Genomic DNA, 22,948 nt, shown 5'->3' with positions numbered 1-22,948 from the left:
CCTCCCTTAGGGAGCCAGGATGGTGCAAGTCCACGTGCCTGGTGAACTTCCACTCCTGCAGCAGAAGGCAGGGAAGCACATCCATGTATCCAACACCAGAACTTCCTGAAGTTCAGCTCCATTCCATTAACAGCCCCTGGATTATAACAGTGCTGCTTTTTCCATCTCCAGGACATTCCCATACCATTTCCATACTGGTGTGCCCAGTCCAACACCAGACTGAGGCAGGATTCTTTGTAACACCCAACACTTCAGCCATTCCGCATGGGGTTTATTTAGAAACAAACACAAGCTGAGATTCTGCAAACTCAGATTTATATCTTTTTATTTTTTACAAAAAATACATTTTAACAAGTAAATAGAAACCATTTCCATAAGTCCACCGTTGTCCAAAGTGTAAATGTACATTGTAAATTTGCCATTTTTTATATAGACATGTGCTCTATTTTGCCAGTTGTCTACAAGAAATTCAGCTACAGTCTGATGAAACGTAATAAATAATGATTAAGAAATGGAAAAGCTACACACCAAGAAATGGGAAATATAAACTTTGCAAAAGTCATACGTAGTTATATTACAGCCACCTCTTCCCAAATCAAACATTCAATTTCTCCTTTATAAAGTACAACAGTAGTGCATTCCCCTTATTGGCATAGAGAGAGATCTTCCATTGAAATACTGTCCATGGAAAAAATTCCACTGAACTACAACTGAAAGGGACACCAAGGAATTAACTCAGGACAGTAGCAGTGCAAAAGCCAATACTGGCTGTATTAAAAAAAAAAAACAAAAAAAACCTTCCTAAGAATTAACATATTGAACACTAATTAAATGATTTTTAAATGATTTTTTAAATTTATTTTTTGTATTTAAGCAAGACCCATTTTTCTGGATGGCTCTTTGGGTGACCAGTCCCACCACAGAGGAAAAGATGGATTTGCTGTCTTTGCCACCCAGTTTGTCATTCCCAGTGACTTGGAAAGAAACCCCTGCAGCTGGCTGGGAATTTCTCTTGGTACCGTTGCTTCCAGGTTTTCCCACCCATCTTCCATGGACAAATGGGAAGATTTAGAGCACAGAACTCTAAAAGGGGAGATGTGAAAAAGAGGAATTCCCTTACCTTTCCTATAACAAAAACTGTCTAAAGCAGTTGAGCATTTTCAGCTCCAGCTCACTCTGTAGTTTACACCACAGATGAAGAAACATCCCTCCTTTTCCAAGTGCTTCCATCCAACTGGTCCATCACCAGTTTTCAGGATAAAACCCTTAGAGAAGCATTCTTTTGGTAGAAACACGCAAATATTCCCCAAATTCTCACCTACTACTTACATTTCTATCCCATGAATGCAACACAGAACATTGCTGGGAGCAATGGAACAACACTGGGATACAACAACTCTGGGAAGAAAATCAAGGAAGTTGGTTTTTTGCATTTCTAAGATAATTCCACTACTTTGGAAGAGGAAATACTCACAGGTATTAATGCTTATATAAGATCCAAAGTCAACGAAAAGGTGTCTGTAGAAAAGTATTAAGATTCCTAATAGTAAAAATATCTGCAAATTTAATTACAAATACATTTCCAAAGCAAAATCCTTAATTAAGTACATCAGGGTCGGTCAGTATTGACAGTGCTCCTTGAAGAGGAAGTGAAGGGAACAGCTAAACATGTGGAATATTTACACTGAGAGATCCACCTATGTCAAATATATAAAGTGAAGCAGCTCTATTTACAATCTGGAACCTAAAGGTTATAAATGGAAGAGCAATAAAACACTGCTGAAACACTGAGCTATTAAGTACTGCTGATCTCATGCATTTGTTCTACAACTTGCCCTAGGATTTCATCCACCACATCAATGTCATAATTCACTTGCTGCAGGTCCAGGTCGGGCATGATTGTGGCCAGGAGTTGTCCCACGTTCACTCGGAGAGAGCGGAGCTTCAGGCTGGGGAGACAGAATTAGACAGGATTAGATGGAGGTGGAATTCTGTGCTCAGAGTCCTTCACCTAACAGAGCTGGACTCATAATCCACACTGGAGAGGCTCCATCACTCCCATAAACCAAGAAAAAACCGATGCAGGTAAAACTGCATCAAGATTCTTTCTCAATCTACCAGTTTGTCCAAGCTTCTCTTCAGTTTTCAGCTAGAAGGTGAATATTCCCTTCGTTTCAAACCAATACTAAACTGAATTCCCATCAGAAATATTTCTGAGTAGGCATTAGTACAATCCTTTACCCCACACCAGCTTTATTTCTCAAAGCAGTATTAAATCCTGGTATTTTTATCCATTTAGAAACCCCAACTACCACAACCCACAGGAACAAAAGGAGAGAAAAAAAGAGAGGAGAAGGCAAGAAGGAGGAGTTTGTCCAAACACTTTAAAATATGAATAGGAAATAAGAGTTATACTCCAGGGAAAAGGCTGTGCCTCCCTTTTTTGGTTTCTCTCCTGGATGTCCTTGCTGTGTCCTCTTCCTGATCAAATTGTTTTGCCATGAGCCATCCCTTCTGTGGCCCAATTCCTTCTACTCTCAGATCCTTTATCATCTCCATAACCAGTTCTCCCAGTGCTGCCATATCTCCATCAACTTGTGGGGGAAGTTACTTCCAAGTCCTGCATTTATTTGCTAATTCTTTTAGTAAACACAAGCCAGAGCTATAAGGAAAAATAAAATTTAATGCTGACAGATCAATTTTAATGTGGGTAAGTTTCTTTTTTATGATTGAAGGGGGTCTCTGGAAATTATCCAGCTCATTCTCCACTCCCCTGCCACCCTCTGCCAGTGTCATAGCAGGGAGCCCAGAGCTGGATCCAACACCCCCTGGTTGGTCTCTCAATGCCCAGCAGGAGTCACTCTCCAGCCCTGGCCAGTCCAGCCCAGTAGGCACTGGTTTGTGCCACCAGCAGAGTGCACTGCTAGCTCACATTGCACTGCCACTCCCCCAGCACCACCAGGCACCTTCCTCCCAGCTGCTTTCCCAGGAGCTGTCTCCAGCTGGTTCTCCTGCATGCACTTCCCAGGTGCCCTTGTGGAATTTTCAGGAGCTTTTTTCCAGCCCATTTCTCCAGATTGTCAAAGTCCCTCAGCAGCAGCTCTGCCCTCCTGAGTTCCCTCCAATTTGATGGCATCAGGAATTTATTGAGTTCATTTTGGTCTGTCACCCAAGCCATGAATCCCAGAATCCTCAGGGCTGGAAGAGACCTTTGGGATCATCCAGTTCCACCCTCACCCCAAAGCCTGTCCCCAAGGGCCACATCCAGACTCCTCCTGAGCACTCCCAGAGACAGTGACTGCACCACTCCCTGGGCAGCTCATCCCAAGGCCTCACCACTCTGGCAGGGAAAAATTGTTTCCAATCTCCACCCTGAGCCTCCCCTGGTGCCATTTGAGGTCATTTCCTCTCCTCCTTTCCCTTGGGACACGGCAGCAGAGCCCGACCCCCCCTCACTGCCCCTCCTGGCAGGGACTTGTGGGGAGCAGTGAGGTCCCCCCTGAGCCTCCTCTGCTCCAGGCTGAGCCCCTTTCCCAGCTCCCTCAGCTGCTCCTGCCAGGATGGGTTTTGCAGACCCTTCTCAGCTCTGTTCCCCTCCCTGGCCACACTCCAGCCCCTCAATGTCCTTTTGAAGTGACACAGAACTGGAAACAGGACTTGAGGTGCAAAGGCCTTTTCCATTCCTGGCCTTGCTGCTCATCCCCAGTTTGCCCTCAATCACCCCCATGCTGGTTGTCCTTACTCCCTTTTGACTCTCATGGGGCTGCAGGTGGCTTCCAGATAGATTTATTAAATGTTTTCCCCAGGATTGAAGCTGCAGTGCCAGAATGGAGCGTGAGCTGTCCTAAATATGGGTGTAACAACTGCCTTTTTCCAGGAATGTCAACTTTTGGAGATACTACAAGGCCAGCTCCCTCTGAAATGCCTCTCATCTGGTCCCAGGGATCAGTTTGTTTAAATGGTCCTTTAATTGAGTCCCTTTTTATCACAGGTGATGCTTCCCCCCTTGGGACCTCAGCTCACTCTGCTGCCACCTGCTCTGGGATTTTTTGCATGTGTGCTATTCCCACTTCCAAGAGCTGCAAGCTCTCTAGTTGGAAGTTTCAGCCCTTGTTTAGTTCCAAGACATGCCCTGGACCCTGATTCCACAGGATTTGCCTGCAGCAAGGAGTCGTTACAGGAAGGTTTCAAATCCAGACTCTTTTTCAGCTGATTCAAAAGAAAAACAGATTCTCAAAGTGAAGGTCATTACACAGCATGAAATAATGATCACCCTCTTTCCTGCCTCCCTTTTCTTTCCTTGGTTTGCAAGTTGTGTTCAGAAATTATCCAACATTTTGGATACTTTAAGAAGTATCAGTTTGCCATTCTGTTGTGCAGTGGCCAACCCTGCTCACACCAATAAATCATAAATCACAACATCACTTGATAAAAAAAAAAAAAAAATCAACATTACTTAGGAGTCACAAAAGGCAGTAGAAAATAATTCCAAGCATCACATTTTATTATACAATTATCAGACATAACCTTCATCAAAACATTTCATATACAACCAAGAAGCAAAAATCTTGAAATAACATCTAGAAAGAGCAAAACTGATACCTTTCTCCATCAGAAAAATTTACAGAGTCTTCTACTTTACTGGTGGTAGACTCATTTGCATGTGCTACAGCCTGTGGGATTGAAGCTTTTAACTGTGCCAGCTCTGCCTTGAGCTCCTCACACTGACAGGCCATCTGATTTTTCTCCACTTCTAGGACTTCAATCTGGCAATCAAAATAAAAATAAAGCTGTCAAAACTATTCAAAACACTGTGTATTAGAAGTGCTATGAAAAGGCAGTAAAAACCAGAGATAATTTAAGTGATAGAAGTGTTTTAACAAACATACCTCACTTTTGTATCTGTCTCTCTCAATGGTGCACTTGTCCAGCTGCCTGAAAACCTCATCCAGCTGCACAGCAATCTCATCCACCTCACTCTTGCTCTCACCATCAGCACATTTGCTGCACTCAGTCTTTAGGTTCTGCAGGGTGCTGCACTGCTCCTTGAGCGTTGCTATTTCCCCCAAGGCCTGCTCATAGAGAGCTGTCACCTCGGCCAAACTCCTCCCGTCAGCGCTTCCTTCTCCAAAGGAGGGAACTGTCTCCGTTGCCTGATGGCACATTTCCTTTTTTACATATTTATTATTCATCTCCAAAAGCTGCTGTTCCAGTGCTTCCACTTGTTTGGTTAACGCTTCACATTTGCTTTGGTACATTTCTTTTTCTCTGTTCAATAACTGCAGCTGATTTTTCAGTTCATTTTCCATCTCTACAGATGTCTCAGGAACACCATTCACCTTGTGCTGTTCCCTTTCCATCTCTGCCCCAGGAACCTGGACTGGGATGTCTTCCACCTCTTCCTTTTTCACCACCAGGTTTGGGAGCTCTGTCTGTGTTGCTGAGCTCAGCTGTTCACTTTTTGCCTCTGAAGTGGTTGCACTGCAGGGTTCTCCCACGGGAGAGTTTACCTTCTGCTTCTCCTCCTGATCCAAATAGATACATTCCGTTTTTACCACAGGAACATCAGGATCTGCTGAAGGCTTTGGAGTGCTGCTCTCCTCTAAAATGATGACATCTTCATCATCATCTTCCTCCTCGTGGTTGTTGAATGTTTTGTCACCGAGCCGGGGTGTCTTTAGGGACACGGGTGTCACACAACTCTGTGTCTTCCTTTTGAGACTGAGGAGGAAAACATTAAAATAATCAGTTTATTGCTCAGATGCTGCCAAATCATTTGTTTCCAGCCATGTTCAGTGTTTCTCTGAGCACTGTTCAAAAACCACCACTCCAGAACTAGAAAGGGATGTCCCCCTGCAGGGGATTTCAATTTGTGTAGCCAGACTAAATTCCTGTAAAAACAAGTGCCTGCCATCAGCACACTCACACCTTATTCTGAAACAGAGTCAGTATTCCCAGGAACATCCCTACAGGAGAACAGCCTGTGGATAACACAAACTCTGCTCCTAAGCAGACAAATCACTAAAAATGCTCCTTTGTCATTTTGTTGCATTCACTTTTGTACTTGACAAAGTCTCCAGGTCCCTTTAACCTGGAGCTTCCTGTGCTCCCAGAATTCCCACAGGAATTTTAGCAGCTGAAGCTGCCCCCAACACCATCATTTTCCTTAAGAAGTTATTAATTTTAAAAATAAACAGGAATCTACTTTGTGCAGGTCCACTCACCTGCTGTCAGGATCCAAATGAGGGGAAGATACTTTAATTAAAATAGGCAGAGATCTTCTAACAGAAGCATCTGATGATTTTGGTAAAAGTAATCTTGGAAGAGCTTCCTTTGCATTCGGAGTTGAGAATGTTTTGAAGTCTTTACTTGAAGAAACAGATGTTTTTAAAAACATTTCATTATTGATCTATAAGACAATGTAAGTTAAGAATGGAAATAAACAGATATTAGTAGATTCTTCGGGAGAGATTTAAGCAGTTCTTTATATACCAACACCTAGAATTCTGACACCTACATATCCAAGTACCTCCTTGAACCCAGGCTCAGGATTTTGGGATGAGAAAGGCTGGCTAGACTATTGCAAATCCCAGTTTTCCATTTGAAAGTGCTGTGCAGAATCCCACGCAAGAGCTTTTCCCAAGCTGTGTCTCTGTCTGGAGATTGCCCATCAGACACAAACTCCAGGACAGGCATCCCTGGGAAAGATGCTCAGGGTTCACTCAGTTTGCCCAAAATGAGCAATTTTTGTTTCACTTCTAGAAATTACTTTTGTACTGGGGGAGATCTAATGGCAGAGAAACAATAAAATGAAATAAATAGGTTAAAACAACACATGCAGCATCTCTTCTCCAGAAATGAAGTGATCTTAGGTCAGCAATTGACTTTGAATGCAACTGAAATTAAATCACACTTAGCAAATTTGATTCTGAGTTACAATTCAGACATTCCCATCAAACACCTTGGTCTGCATCTGGATTTAATCTGAATTTGAGCGTCTCCTCGCACAAGTGTAGCTGTTCCAGCTCTGTCCATCCCCACCCCCTGAGATCCCCACTTTTAAGGGCATCTTTACTTTTATATCCTCATGACATCTCTCTCCAACAAATCCCCCTTCAAGAATTGGGTTCATGCCATAAAAACAGCCACAAGTGACTGACATATCTTTTAGTTTTGGCGAAAGGCCTTTGTCCCTCTCAAACTCTTTCCTAATGAGACAGAAATGGTGGATTTTCCATCACTGGGCAGCAAAGAAAGGGGATTTTGGGTTTCCTCATGGTGAGCAAATCCTGCAGAGCCATCAGAGTAAAACTGGATGTTACAGCAGGCATTTGTACCCAGGGCAGGCTCCTGCCAGCTTCAGGAGTTACCTGGTGGCTGTACTCCAGTCGCCTCTTCAGTTTTTCCCTGTCCCTGCACAGCAGCAAGGAAAAAATACAAATTAAAAGCTTAGATTCAAACTGTTCATTCATTATAAAAACAAAATCTAAGATCTAAAAGCAAACACAGTACTCCTCATCTCAGCTAGATACAATAATAAAAGTACTCTTGTTTATTAAATGAAAATTTCCTCAGGAACCTGGAAGCTTATATGGTCTGAAGTTAGCTTAACCTCAGATAAGTTCCCTCTCAGATTATTTATTTTTAAAATATTGAAACAACCCCAAACTCTCATTTCTAGAATGTGAGCCAGCATTACAATTACCCAAATCAGTTTTTGTCATACATCTTAGCAAAGAACCCTTTAATTCTTAAATAAATGTATTGAGCTTTTCAGCTGCCTCAGTGTGGACCTTGAAAATAACAAAGCCAAGGTCTCCTAACAGCCCTCAGATTTTGCTTCTGGGACATCCCAGTTCTGGGACTGCCAATTCCTATGGAGCTACATCCTTGTGGGAGCTGGACTTTCACCCCAACTGCTGCACTGCTCTCCTTGGTAGTTTTTAGTGTTGAGCCCCTTGTAAAAGTCTCCAGAACTCACTTTTTCTTGTAGGTTTTCTCGTATGTCGGATGTATTAAATCGTCATCCTCTGGCTCTTCTGGCACATTACAGTTCCTGGGGGAGGGAAGGGGACAGGAAAAAACCCACAACAGAAAGAGCTGAACACCCCTGCTGCTGCCAGGTGATCAGTAAGGACTGGGAGGAGCCCCTGGCCTGTGTCCTTACCGGAATTGCGGGTCAGGGTTGAGGGAGCAGTACCACTTCTCTGGCAAGTGCTCGATGCCGTCCGGGAGCTTCCGCCACTTGAGGCACGCGTCGCACTGCACCCACGTCTGGTCAGGCTGTTTCCTGGGGTAAAAAACCAAAATCAATCAGGGATTGCACATGGCAGAGTGTTCTCATGTCAGATAAAGCAGTGACAGTGTGTTCAGTTCTCTGCCGTCACGGTGGGACTCACTGGATCTCCTCGACGGGCAGAGCTAAGGGATATTCCTCGTTTTTCTTGGTTTTCATCTCGTTCCAGTAATCATTGAGCTTTTCTCCCAGTGCTGCTATCGTGAGTCTACAAAGAAAAGAATTGAAAGACCACCTTGAATAATCCAATTCTAGCACAGAAAGAACCTTTATTAACTCCAGTGACAGAATAAGTGCATGAAGCACTTTAGTATTTCTAATTGCACAACAGTGGGAAAAAAGCTGGAGCTGGCAAACATTTGGTCACTTCAACGCAGGATAAAGTCTCCACACTGCTAAAGGAGCAGGCCAGTCTCACCCAGGTTCATTTTTAGCTTTGTTTCCTGCTCAGGGCTCATCATGCAGCACAGGGACTCCCAGAGCTGGCCCACACAGCAGGGAGAGGTGAGGAACAATAACAAACCCCACAGGTGAGCTAAAGGTGAGGACAGCCTCCTGTCAGCCTGTGGAATTCACCTCTGAGCAATCAGGTGGATGAGTAACCAGGCCCAGCCATCCCTGGCTTGTCTCAATGCCTGACACCGCCCCGGGCCTTAAACCAACACAAATGTTTGTGCAGTGAACTCATGTGACCCAGAGAGTTTGGATCCAGGTCACCTCTGAACCCAGGCAGGGATTGCTGAGCCAGGAAGCACCAGAAGGGCAGAAATGAGCAGGGATGCATGGAAGGGATCACATTCCAAATCACATCCCTTTTCTGGGGAGGGAAGAAGTGCAGAGCACCTTTACATCAGGTTCACAACTTTCCAGCCCAAAACAAAACCATCTTTTGAAAGCCTGGAGCACTCCTGGCAGAAAAACCTTTCTAGAAGACTTTTCAAGTGTGGTATCACTGTGCCCCCTCACATGCCAAATGTGGGGGTAAAATCAGAGAAAGCTGGGAAGTTCCATTCCCATTGTAACAAAAAGTGTAACAGTATTGAAATTAAGGGTGAAATGCAGTTTCTGCTTCCTGGATGGAATGCAGTTGCCATGCAGGGAATCTGTCCCTGGATGTTAACACAGCAACCTGAAGCACAGGCTGAGAGGGAGGAGGGAGAAGCAAAGCGGAGACACCACAGCCAGGTTCTGCTGGAATCTCTGCAGGAGTGGGAACTCCACGGGACCAGAAGCTGATAAAACACAGAGCAGCCAAGACAGGAGAAGCTGTTTTGCTGCTGAAGCAGAAGTTGGGGTGAAATCACTCTCCTCAGAACAACTTGGTTCATTATAATTTAATTGTAAGATTAACTCACACTTCCACCCCAAAGTTATGTCCAGGAACTCAAAGGTTTGGAGGTCTTGGAGGTCTTTTCCAACCTTAAGGATCCTGTGATTCTCCCCACTTGTCTGGATATTGATTTAATTATATTTTGGACAGACTGGCTGGACATAAAGGTCCCAGATTTATTGGGGGGCTGACAGACAAATCAAACCCAAGGGATTGAGGAAACCCCCTTTTCATGTGAGTGTTCAAAAAAGCCCAACAAGTGGAAAACATTCCCTGCTCACTGTGCCTGCCAAGGGCATTCCCAATTCCTGCCCCTCTGCCAAGGGAACTGTTGGTGCCTCACACAGGAAATGGTTCAGGGATCACAAATTTCCATGTCCACATTAAAAGTACTGTTGGGCACGTGGAAAATGCCTCCTCCTAAACAGCCAGGGAAAAGAACATCCAGGGAAAAACATGGGAACAAGGCTGGTATGGATATGTGGAGTGGGAGAAAGTTTATAAGGAAATAGAAGGAGACAAAGAGGGGGCAGACAGACAAGGGTCTAAAAGGAGTTGTTTGCATTTAAACCAGATTTTGCCAGAACACCATAAACTTTTCTTCTTCCTATTTAAAGAAGCAGCTTTACCAAGTATTTCCCAGGAAATGACAATATGGAGTAGAAAGTGAGATAAAAATACCTGTATTCGTTGGTGTAGTCGAAATCTTGTTTGTTGTGAGTTGGTTTTAGGAAGTTGCATTCAATAATCCCAACAACACCCACACCCATGTTGTTTGCCTGCAGGGAATGAAGGTTTATCAGGAAAACCAACCCAAATTCCGTGCCAATATTGCAAGAGTTTGCTGGAGGTAATCATTAACTACATCTACATTGGGTAAAAAGGATTTTCTTAGGCTTAGGACTTCTCTCCAAGGAGAGAATTGTGATACAAACCCCCTAAATAACAAATCCTCTGTTCCACCCCTCTTTTTATCCTGAAAGATATGCTCAGATATTTTTGTATCAGACAGCCTCAAAACCAAACAATTTAATATGATTTTTAACTGCTGCACACAGCAAAAAATGTGATTTTATAAAGTATACATCAATATCCTACTTTCCATCCACATTCTTTTTTAAAATCAGCGTTTGAATGAAATTTGTCAAGATGTTAAAATATTTTGAAGGCTCAATTTCTTACCTTTAACTGACAGCCAACTCTTTCATAAGCTTTGATGAGTCTATTTTTGTGGTACATCATTATTCCATAATGATCTTTGTTTCTGCAGTTAAATCCAAAAGTAATTCTGACTGTTTTGGCCTTTTAGCAGGTATTAAGGAAAAATAGGGTGAATCTCATGGAACACAAAAACCAGAGTTACTCTGAGTGGGTCTAAAAAACTTTCTTTTCTTATATTGAGGTAATTCCTTCAGTATGACTTCAAAAAAAAACAAAAAACCCCCCAAAACAATCCAAATTTTATCAGTGGAACTGCAGCACACCCAGAAGAATCCAGCCATAACAAGTCACAGAATTCAGCTCAGCAATGGAAATATTAAAGGATACATTGAGAAATTTGGGTCTGTAAATATCCCGCTCGATGAAGGCCAAACTTTTGGAAACCAGCTGTGTTTTCACTTTCTGTCCTCTCAGGATGATCTGCATAGTTGGTTTCAGGTACAAAATACTGCAGTAAGCCTACAAAACAGACATTATATTAAAATTAAAACATATGCACCCCTTTTTCTTCCACAAATAAATCCAATTTTAAAATTCCAACACGTACTCTTAGCGAATAATCACTTTCTGGAACAATCTGGTCCAGTCTCTCCTGTTTTTTGTAGCCTCTTTTGCCTGTTTCATCCAAGTCTTCTGGAATTCTGATGTCGTATTTATCCTTGTCAAAGTCAAATTCTGGTTTGTCGTTTTTATCTCTAAGAATTAAGATGGAAAAATGCATTAATTATAGGGGAAAAAAGCAAATACAAGGGGAGGTATTGTGGTGGAGCCAGGAAAGAAGGAAAAAAAGGGGAATTCCTCATAGATTTTGAGTCCAGCTTCCCAGTTATTTAAGTGCCCACAGCCTTTTTCCAGTTATTCCACACACAAAAAACCTCCAAACCCTTCTGTGTTTGCATACACTGAAATAAAATGTAAAATTAATGAGAGATAAGAGACTGGATTTATCTTACTTTCTAAGATTCCAAATGATAATCCTGGTGCCTTTTTTCCCTATGATGGCATCCAGCTCTGCCAGTAATTTCTCCTCAGTAGAGAACAAGGAATGTGTCAGGATGGCCTTGAGGCTGTTCTTGGATTCTGCTGGATCACTGATCTGCCGTGGGCACTGTGTTAAGGAGAGGGACTTGGAATGGAGTGATGATCCCAAAAAATGAGGACATTTCTGGACTCACTTCCCAGCTTCTCATTCCACATCTCAGAGCTCCAACAAACTTCAAGGTTTTAATAAATTACAGCATCTCACAGAATTTTTTTGCCTTTTGACTCCTCTCCAAGGAGAAAATTTCGATATAAACATCCATAAAAGGATTTCCTCTGGTGATGCTATCCCCCAAATTTGGGATGTGCCCACAACCCTTCACCGGGAATGCCGAAAGGATATGTTGGTTGGTGAATGTCACGATAGGAACCATGACATGCTCTGCTTTGGTGACTTCCAGGAAAGTCTGGGATAACAGCCCCACACTCATGGTGTCCCCATTCTTGGTGAAGACAATGGCATCCTTTCCCAGGCGCATGGATCCTGACTTGAAGCCGTTCCCGTACAGTCCCACGGGAACGCGGCCGTTCATCACCGACTTCTCGCTGAAGCCGAAGCTGAAACATGGGAAACGTGAGGAGAGTGGAAAAATCCCTGGGAAACTTCAGAGTTCAGCAGATGCAAGTGCAGGACTTGCCAAATTACATAACCCAACGAGGTTCTCTCTTGTTTGGTCAGGGACTCCTGCATAATTATATCCTAAAATCACCTGGACAATGCTGCTAAAACCACACAGCAAAAACTTGGGAAAATCCACTTCCAGCTTTTAAGTATGGCATAGAAATACCATCAGTCTGGAATTAGGTGTAAAAGCATTCTTATGGCATTCTAAAAAAAGCCCCATACCCTGTGTTTTTCCTCTCTCCACTTCCTAGAGAATGTTTGATCCACAAGTTTGCCATTTCCATTTACAGATCACACTTAAAGTAAAGCAGGGAACTGCACATGGAATTTAGGAAGCTGTTAATTATGGTATCTGACAGAGAAATAACAGTTTGAACTCAATCTTACTCAAATTTAAATCTGCAGGCAGAGCAGCTTTTTATACTAAAGAGAAACTGGACAGAAAGCTCTTTGCTAACTGTAAAAATAAGAGAAAAATCAGTTCAAACCCCACAGAATATTTAAAGATAAAAAGATAAGTTACATTATCATTCATTAAAACTTCTACAATAGCTTCTATTTTTAATACTCCAAGGGGTTTGAGCTGAATCTCCCTTCTTTTCTCATTCACTAACTTAAACTAAAGCAATTAATAATAATAATAATAACAATAATAATAATAACAACAATAGTAATAATAATAACAATAGTAATAATAATAACAATAGTAATAAGAAAAAACTCTGAATTCTCCTTATCTCCACTAGTAGGCACTACAGAGTTTCCACGGCATAAAGGGAACACTGAGAGAAGGGATAAAAGGAAATGATGAGGTAAAAGTTCCCTGACAAAGTTACAGGGAAGCTTTAGTAGTACCTGTCTGCTCTGGAGTCTCACCTGGACATTCACTTACCTTCAGAAATGCTGAGTTTATGAGCAAAATCAGTGAATTAGAGATGAGAAACAGGAATAAGCTGAGCAGTAGCAGCACCAGAACTGGAATTTGCACAAGGCAGGTAAAGAGGTTGCCTACCTGAGCATTTTGTGCAGCTTCTCTGAGTTCATCCCATTCCCATTATCCGTGAATGTCAGGCAGATGTTGTCGTTTATGACGGTTTTGTCAATCCAGATCTGCTTGGCACTCACATCTGGATCATAGGCATTATCTGAGGGCAAGGAGAGCAAACAGGGTGGGAGACTAAACAACACAAATTCAACTGTTTAAGTGCAAACACGTTTTAAAAATGTTAGGATGGAACAGCTGCATCCAAACCAGGAGAACCTCACCCAAATCAGCACAAAATTCCCCAGATTATCAATGGCAGCAACACAGAGGCAAAAAGTGTAGCTGGAGGTGAGCAGCTCACATGAGAACAGAAAATGAAAGCAGGACAAGGTTCCAGTTTCATTTCCTGCCTGCAGAGCAGCTGGTGCAATGTTTACTTTCTCTCAGCTCTTGCAGAGGGGAATTGCAAAATGCTTCAGACTCAAATTTGTGTTTACAGGATGTGAAAGAGTGAAACATGAGTGCAACAGAAACCAGAACACCACAAACCACTCCTGGCAGCAAAGCCAGGCCCAACCCCATCTGCCCCAACACCACTTTCTTCCATCTCTTCCCCTCATCCCCCTGGGATTTGTGAGGAGGGAGGAAAGGTGGGATGTGATGGCACCTCTGCCTCACTGCCTGTTCTGCAGGTTCAACTGAGACACATAAAACAGCTCAAGCCAGTAAAAGGAACTGCAGCTTGGCAGGTTCCTTCCTACAAACTTTAAGTCCAAATTGCATCACAGTGAAATATTTTGTAAAATGTATTTCAGCATCACAAAAGAGGATGTACAGGTACACCTGAAAGTTTGGAAGTGGTTGGAGTGTTAAAAGAGCTGAAATGATTTAACATATTTTACTCCCAAAACAGCCAGTCCTTTCCACAGCCACAGGGCTCTGGTTTCCTCCTTTATGACAGCTTTGGCCTTATCCAGCTGAAAAATCCCTCTTTTCTTTTGTTAGGGGGAAGGGAAGGCGTGGGAAGGCGTGGGAAGGCGTGGGAAGGCTGCTCATCATTCCCTGACTGTGGAAAAGAGGAACACTGGACATGTCCAGTTAACTTCTGTTCAAAATCAAAGGCAAGGTGGAGCTAATAAAGAGATGCCCCAGGTAATGCAGGTAACAGGACCAGAACAAAGAGCAGAACACTGAGGATCTTCAGCCAGGTCTTCCTCTACCTGAAGGAAAAAGGTTTTGTAACAAGGAACAAAAATTACTCCAAGCTATTGATCACCTACCTATGAGTTCTGCAATTGCGCTGAAGGGCCAGGTGTGACTGGTGGAGTTGGTGTGCAAGAACTTTGGGCACAGCTGGAATAAACCACAAGCAAGGGCATTAGTTTGTGCTCTCCAAGGCAGAAAACAGTCTGTTAAAGGAAGGAACGTTCCATGAAGCTGTTTTGGACATCCCTATCAAAAGGCTGTAATTGAATTTATTTCTGGGTATTGGCAGGGAACGTTGATACAGCTCTTGAAGAGGAAATCCAGCACAGTCTCAGCATATTCTGAGCATGGGTTATATTGTCATCCTAGCAGACTTCATCTTTATAAAAATATAAGGAATTACTAGTATGTAATGATGCCAGGGACTAAAGAAAACATCAAAGCTGTGGTTCCAAACCCAGTAACAGAAGCTCTCAGATGTTAAAAACTCACATCTTAAACCAGGAGGATTCAAACAATGCCAAGAGTGAGCAGCACCCACTACCCTCCGTGGGTCACTGTCTGTGCCCACAGTGACCAAAATCACCTCTCAGACCCTCTCCAGGGGTGATTTGTGCTTTTAGCAGTTGGATCTCACACATTTTATGTAACCAAAGGCACAGCCACTACCAGAATTAGGTGGGAATATGCAAAAAAGCACCTCTTTATGGGATGTAACTTAGTGACAAAAGCATTGCCAAGCATCCCCAGCCTAGGTCCATATATATTCACTTCAAGACTAGGAAAACCAGAACTAAATATCCATGTAAGTTAAGGATCTGTCCATGCAACTGTTGGTGAAATTTTAACTGCTGCAACTGATAGTTGTGTTTGCATTATCACTGAGGAAATCTGTGGTTACACTTTCACAAGGCCTTTAACACAAACTGCACCAATTTGCTCGAGCCCTACTGCCAGAGTTGTGCTGATGGCAGAAAAAGCAGCACCTAGGGACACATAACACTGAAAACAGCCCTTGTACCACTGAGTTACACAAAAACCAGAATATAATCCACATTCTTATACATATCAAATCAGAAAGATGTTTTAAAATACTGTGTATATATCCATACTTAATTTTTACGGTTACTCACTGACAAGCACTTTCATAATGGTATAAAGTGTAAATAAAAGTAAAGTTCCAATAAAAGCGAGCAACCACTTCAAGGCTCCAAGCTGAAAAGGAATGATGCTAAAAGCAAATCCTAGAGTCACAAATCAGGTACCAGAGCAGGAGGAAGGCAGAGGGAGCAGCAGCACCCCTGGTTCAGAGCAACAGAAACGTCACCTTGATTCTCAGGTCACAGCAGCACATGACACACTTCCAACTGCAACTTAATCCCTGCACTTCTCCATGGAGCACAAGTGGGAACAGACACCACGTTCCTCGCTGCCATCTGTGCTGCAGAGCTCCAGGTTTACAAAATCTGGTGCACTGAGTCAGGCTAAGCAGGGGTGCCCCCAACAGATGCTTCCAAATAATTTTGAATCCAAGAGAAAATTCCTCTGGGCTATTAATGGAAACCTCACATGTGCCATGGCACGTGGGCAAAAGGATCTTTGTATTTCTCCCTCTGCTGTACAGGAACTCAGGGGATCCTCAGATACCTGGGTGATTCTCTTCACTTCCACAGAGCTGGCAGCATCTGCTCCTTTGTTTTCTCAGCTTCAGGATCAAAACACACAACAAACAACTGGTGGGGTTTTTCCCACCTGAAGTCCCTTCTCGGCAAAACAAAATCACTTTTAAAAATCCCAACCCACCACAGGGATGCACATTCAGGGATTTGCATCTGCTCAGCTCCCTGCTGAAACATTGAACAACTCCAGCTACACAGGAGGCTGGAAGTGCAGAATTCCCTGCTGGATTCCCTGCTGGTGTTGGAATTTCAGCAATACAGGCCTGGCAAGAAGTCCTGACTGTGGTTTTGACAGAGGCATCAACTCACACTTGGGAATCTCATGGAATCTCTGAGGCTGGAAAAGCCCTCCCAGCCCATCGAGTCCCAGCTGTGCCCGATGCCCACCTTGTCCCCAGCCCAGAGCACTGAGTGCCACCTCCAGCCCTTCCTGGGACACCTCCAGGGATGGGCACTCCAAACCTCCCTGGGCAGCCCCTGCCAAGGCCTGACCTCCCTTTCCAGGAAGAAATTCCTCCTGAAAAGGAAGAAGCACCTCCCCTGACCATCAGACAATGCTGAGGAAGGACAGAAAGAACCTCAGTGTCACCCACAGTGCCATCATCACCAATAAATGTCCTCTTTCCCTGTGAACCAAATCCTTCTGGGTGCACAGAGATAAAACCTTCCTGTGTAACACAACAGCTCCACACCCTTCATTTCACTGCTGTGACCCACTGGGGATTCTGAAAACAACATCACTAGAATTGTGCTGATATTCTCTGGATCACTGCTTGGGGGAGGGTTTGAGAAAGGCTGGAAGGTGGTTCCCAGAACTGGGAATTGTAACAGGTCGTTGAAGGGCTGGAAGATGGGAACTGGAACAAATGGGGTCTTGGCTCTAACATCTCCCATCCCTCAGCAAAAAGTGAGCAAGTATCCCACAGGAAATTCATGGGAAAGTTATCTCAGAGCAGACAGCACCAGCTGATCACAGAACTACAGAATGCTTTGGGTTGGAAGGGACCTTAAAGATCATCCAGTTCCAATCCCTGCCACAAGCAGGGACACTTTCTACCAGACCAGGATGCTCCAAGCCCCTTCCAGCCTGGCTTTCATCATACCAGGCATTGAAACAAGGGCACAAAACCAGATTAAAGAACAGAACAGTGGGTTAAGGCCATCAGTTTTGCAGTTTCCTCCGGAGCAATCCAGCTGTCAGCAACCACTCCCTAAGTCCTGATGAACTCATCAGGAAATGTTTAAGTCCATTTGTCCCCTTACACTTCATTCATCAATGCACTGCTTTAATTAGCTCATAATTAATTGAGGTTCAGCAAGAGCTGGTCCCCAGATGAACACTCACTTTGCCAATCCAGCTGTTTTGCTCACTCAGCCAAACGTATTTCGTTACTAAGTGGGCTTTGTTTAGTAATTTCATTTTTCCTCCTGAGACCAAGTGCAGTCAAATACAACTCAAACATCCCACTTCTTCCAGCTGGGTATATCTGAAACTAAAGTGTCCTGAGAAGAGCATCCCCTACAGTTACAACCAGCAAATACTGAAGAACAAAGCAGTTTATCTCTCAAAAATGACAGGCAGCTTTGGGAATTTTAGTTTTCCAAGCAAACCAGAACTGTCCCATCCCTTGCAGACCCCAAGGTTTGCACAAATCCAAAACCATTGCAGAGTTTGCCTCATTTTGGAACTTATTGCTTGCACATAATAAATTTCTGTTTTGTTACATGGCATCACTGCAGTAACTTATCACACATTTGAGTGGAAAAATGCATGTTGGTTTATCCTCCACTTATTTAACAACTTCTTGGGAACAACACTGCCATTTTCATGGAATTATTGAGGTTGGAAAAGCCCTCCCAGCCCAGCTGTGCCCAGCTGTGCCCGATGCCCACCTTGTCCCCAGCCCAGAGCACTGAGTGCCACCTCCAGCCCTTCCTGGGACACCTCCAGGGATGGGCACTCCAAACCTCCCTGGGCAGCTCTTTCCAAGGCCTGACCTCCCTTTCCAGGAAGAAATTCCTCCTGAAACTTCCTGAAATTCTTCCTCCTCTCCCTCCCAGCTACACAATCCCAGTTCCACGACTGTGCAATGAACCACATCAAGGGACCGATCCAAAGTAAAAGCTGCTCTTAAAAATATTAACCTGGATCCCCTCCCTCAGCTGCTTCATTGTTCAGCTGGACAAAAATATTGCCAGAGCAACAGCAGGAGAGAAATTCCAGCGTGGGAATGAGTTACCAGGCCCTCCTAGTGCCTGTGCTGTTTGGAAGTGCTTCTGAAACCACGGGAAATACTTTCTATTCCCAAGGAACTGGGACCATCAGCTGTCCCCACCATTCTCTGGATTACAAAGCCTTTTACAAACCTGGCCCAAACTGCATCAGCTGCTTCACCTGAGCAAAAAAAAAAAAAACCCCAACAACCCTACAAAACCCACAGCTTTCACTGGAAAGCCACTGAATGCAAATTCTTAGTTGAGCCTGAGACAGAAAAACCGAAGAGCAGCCTAAAAATAATTCAGAAAGTTACCAAGGGCATCTTGTTTCGTTTGTACCTCGGAGAGTGCAGCTTGCCAAAGTGATTTCAACCTGAGAATGACCTGAAACTCTGAACTGCCAGATGCAAAGGCTGATTATTGATACTTTCTCTCTCAAGAAGACTAATGATATGTCCAAAAAGTAATAATAAATCAAAATCTTTATCTGAACAAGCAGAACGACCCAGCTCTAATAAAATATCACACCAACTGTGGATTTTAAACACTTGCAAGAATTAAAGGCCTGAAATCACAATCAAAATGCAATTTTTGAACTTCAAGAAGATGAAGTTTAGAGCTCATCTCTAGAATCAAGGCAACTTTTATTAGGGTAATATAAATTGAAATTAAGATAACATCAATTGATAGTAGGTGATAAAATTTCAGACAGAGGTTGGGCTCAATGATCTTGGAGGTCTTTCCCATCCTAAATGATTCTGTAATTCCAGCAGTGCTGAGCATACCCTAACACACCTTTTTCACTCAAATATTTGCTAAGTTACTCATCGTAGTACTCCTGCTTCTTTCCACCATTCTGTAAGCAAGGTGATGAGCCAGGCGTAGCTCTAGGTGAGGTTTAGAGGCACTGACTTGAAAAAAACCCTCCTGCTGCACCTGAAAAAGCAGCTTTAACTTCATTTATATCAGCACAAATAAAGAAACGACCAATTGCCGCAACAGCTCGGCAACAATACTGCAACTGAAAAGCACAGCACAGCAGCATTGAACTGCGTGAACACTCAGCCCCCTTAGATGCAATCAGGGTTAAAATGTAATTAGGCCGCTTGCAATAAAAGTAGTTAAGATTTGAAGTTACAGGTTGGCAATTAGAGGTCACGGCGCTCACCAGAGGCTGGGAAAACCCGCCCCCAACACCCAGCCCACCCCCAGCCCTCACCATCCCCTCAGCACAGCCCAGCCGGACCGATATAACTTAATTCTCCAGAATCTGAGCCGGGATAAGGGCGGGAAAGCCCCCGGCCCCACGTCCCCCGGAAAGACGAGGCGGCGCTCCCCGCCCTCGCTGAGGGAGTGACCCTGGAAGTGTCCAAGGCCAGCCTGGACGGGGCTCTGAGCAGCCGGGGATGATGGAAGGTGTCCCGGCTCATGGCAGCGGCTCGGAACGAGCTGGTCTGTCCGGCCGCTTCCCCCGGCCGGCCGCGGTCCCGCCGCCCCCTCACACTCACCGCGCTCAGGCGGATCCCTCCCTGTGTTTTCGCCGCCATCTTTAGGCCGCGGCCCCGCGCGCGCTTCCGCCTCCCCGGGGCCCTTTGGCGCTTCCGGCGCCGGGCGCGCGCACGCGGGGGGAGGGGCTCGGAGCGAGGCCGCGCCCCCTCCGCGGCGCGCGGGGCTGAGGGCGGTGCGAGGAGAGGGCGGGAGCCGCCGTCATGGAATTGTTCCGGCTGGAAAAGGGCTCCAGAATCACCCAGTCCAGCCTGTGCCCGATCCCCGCCTTGTCACCCAGCCCAGAGCACTACCTCCAGGCCTTCCTGGGACACCTCCAGGGATAAGGACTCCAAACTCCCTTCCAATGCGCGATCACCTTTTCCAAGAGGAAATTCCTCCTGATGTACAACCTGAGCCTCCCGTGGCACAGCTTAAAGCTCTTTCCTCCTGTCCCTGTTCCCTGGCAGCAGAGCCCGACCCCCCCGGCTGCCCCCTCCTGTCAGGGACTTGTGCAGAGCCACAAGGTCCCCCCTGAGCCTCCTTTGCTCCAGCCTGAGCCCCTTTCCCAGCTCCCTCAGCCGCTCCTGGGGCTCCAGCCCCTTCCCAGCTCCCTTCCCTGCCCTGGACACGCTCCAGCCCCTCCAGGGCTCTCCTGCAGGAGCCAGAACTGGGCACAGCCCTCGAGGGGCCTCTCAGTGCCCAGCACAGAGGGACAATCCCTGCCCTGCTCCTGCTGGACACACAATTCCTCATCCAGCCCAGGAGCCAGTGGCCTCCTGCCCACCTGGGCACCCCTGGGCTCGTGTCCAGCCGCTGGCACAGCACCCCCAGGGCCTTTCCCAGCGGGGCACTTTCCCACAGCGTTGCTGCTCTCCGGGCAGACTCCCGGCGTGTCCCTGTCCGGCTCCCCAGCGCAGTTTCTGCTTCCGCATTTCTTCTGCTTCCGGCAGCTGGGAAGGGGCTGGAGCCCCAGGAGCGGCTGAGGGAGCTGGGAAAGGGGCTCAGGCTGGAGCAAAGGAGGCTCAGGGGGGACCTTGTGGCTCTGCACAAGTCCCTGACAGGAGGGGGCAGCCGGGGGGGTCGGGCTCTGCTTCCAGGGAACAGGGACAGGAGGAGAGGGAACGGCCTCAGGCTGGGCCAGGGGAGGCTCGGGTTGGATACTTGGAAACATTTCTTCCTGGAAAGGGTGGTAAAGCATTGGAACAGGATGCCCAGGGATGTGGTGGAGTCACCATCCCTGGAAACGTTAAAAAAACCTTGTGGATGTGGCACTTGTGTATGGGGTTCAATGGTGAACATGATGGTGGTGCTGGGGTAATGGTTGGACTTGACGAGCCTGTCAGGGATTGAAATGGTCCATGCCTTAAACATTGTTATGAAAGAGTTTTGCCCATTATAACAAAAACTGTGTAAAGAAGCTACAACCACAGAAGCCTCCCTGGGGATATCTGAGTGGGACTTTGGACTGTAAGTTAAGCTGCCTAGATACGCTATTGTTCAATCATCCCAGCCTCGGGAAAAACAAACAAGGCTGAGGGAGAGGAATGCATCCACGAAAGAGCCACACACAGCGGAGATTCTTCCACAGCCCACGGAGGCCAGGTTTCCACAGAGAGGGCGGGGAGGTTTGGGGTGTAACCTCTGCTCGGAGGCACTGAACACCCATCCTCCCTTACACAAACCGGCCCAGCTGTGGAACCCCCAACCCCACAGGCCACATCCACAGGACTTCCACGTGAAAGGCAGCTGAGGGGTGTCAGAATCCATCCAAGACCCCCCAAAGCGCTCCCCAGAGGCCTTGCACCGCAGGATTGCACGGGATGCAACAGATCCAGAGTCTGCTGGAAGTGACAAACTCCCCACCAGGGGACACACCCGGGCATTCCCGCCTGCCCTGAGCGCTATTCACCCATGGGATTCTGTGCTTTTTGTGGGACCATCACCACCAGAAGTCCAGCTGGAGAGGATCAATGGAACATCGTTGGGATCCACAGAGGGGGATATTTTGTTTGTCTCTGTCACTCTCTTTCTGCCCCCCACCTATTTTTTATCTCTTTCTTTCCTCTCTCATATTTACTATCACGTACTATTGACTTTGGCATACACTATCGTTTGCACCTTAATTCAGGCAGAGGCATTTTTAAGAACTTTAAGAACTGGACCGTGACAGAGCCTAACGGTCTTTTCCAGCCTTGATGATTCTGTGATTCTCTTCTTTGACCCCAGCAGCCAAGGTTGTCTCCTGGAGCGGAGCAGAGCAGGGTGACCCTGGAGGAGCATCTGGGAATTTTGTCTGACAGTCCTTACCCACTCCCTGACCTCATCCCTGTGCCTGTGCTGATCTCCAGGAGCCAGAACAAGGCCGTTTGTCCCAGAAATTGCTGCCCCACCTCCTCATGGCCCCTTCCCCAGCCACATCCTGTTCTTTCTCATAATGTGTCCTTACCAACAATCCTTGGATGGCTCCACAGCTCTCGGTGTTTGGCACACCCACATCAATCCCTCACACCATATTCCAGGGGAGGCCCTGGATACAGGGGAAGGGTGAAATCTGAAAAGCAGCTTTCCCAGAGTCATTTAAACCACACTGTTCCAGCCTGAGGTGTTAAAGTTCATGCTACAGAAGAGTTTTCTTCCCTCTGGAGGAAAGGCAGCACTTCCAGGGCATTTCCCTTGGATATGTGAAAATGTTCAGGCTGGAGTTGTGCAGCAGCAGCCCCCGATTCCCTGGGAAGTCTCTCCCTCCATACAGGATCCACGACCCCTGCAGCAGCAGCTGCCTCCACGTGCTCCATGTTCCAGACACAACAGAAAGCTTGTCCCAAGCAGGGACAGGGATCTCAGTGTGGGAATTCCAGGG

General features: G+C 45.7%; 1 protein-coding gene across 2 annotated transcripts; it reads right to left on the bottom strand.

Moving 5' to 3' along the window:
- Window positions 1-298: 298 nt before the first annotated feature.
- Window positions 299-20,189, bottom strand: MORC3 (MORC family CW-type zinc finger 3). Of its 2 annotated transcripts, none has more exons than XM_069009554.1 (17): window positions 20,109-20,189; window positions 14,779-14,851; window positions 13,526-13,658; window positions 12,234-12,446; window positions 11,801-11,950; window positions 11,395-11,542; window positions 11,175-11,306; window positions 10,809-10,928; window positions 10,308-10,405; window positions 8,400-8,504; window positions 8,168-8,290; window positions 7,982-8,056; window positions 7,371-7,413; window positions 6,225-6,409; window positions 4,890-5,721; window positions 4,603-4,766; window positions 299-1,949 (listed from the first exon to the last, which is right to left on the bottom strand). In XM_069009554.1, exons 1-17 carry the CDS (start codon window positions 20,145-20,147, stop codon window positions 1,796-1,798), a joined length of 2,787 nt encoding a protein of 928 aa, XP_068865655.1. In that variant the 5' UTR covers window positions 20,148-20,189; the 3' UTR covers window positions 299-1,795. The 2 variants fall into 2 exon arrangements, with proteins under 2 accessions (XP_068865655.1, XP_068865740.1); XM_069009639.1 differs by lacking the exon at window positions 299-1,949 and adding an exon at window positions 1,956-2,662.
- Window positions 20,190-22,948: the final 2,759 nt, after the last annotated feature.

The sequence above is a fragment of the Aphelocoma coerulescens genome, chromosome 1 (assembly GCF_041296385.1).
Source record: "Aphelocoma coerulescens isolate FSJ_1873_10779 chromosome 1, UR_Acoe_1.0, whole genome shotgun sequence".
NCBI lineage: Eukaryota > Metazoa > Chordata > Aves > Passeriformes > Corvidae > Aphelocoma > Aphelocoma coerulescens.
The sequence above is the reverse complement of the archived record's forward strand: the minus strand, read 5'-3'. Positions and strand labels throughout refer to the sequence as shown.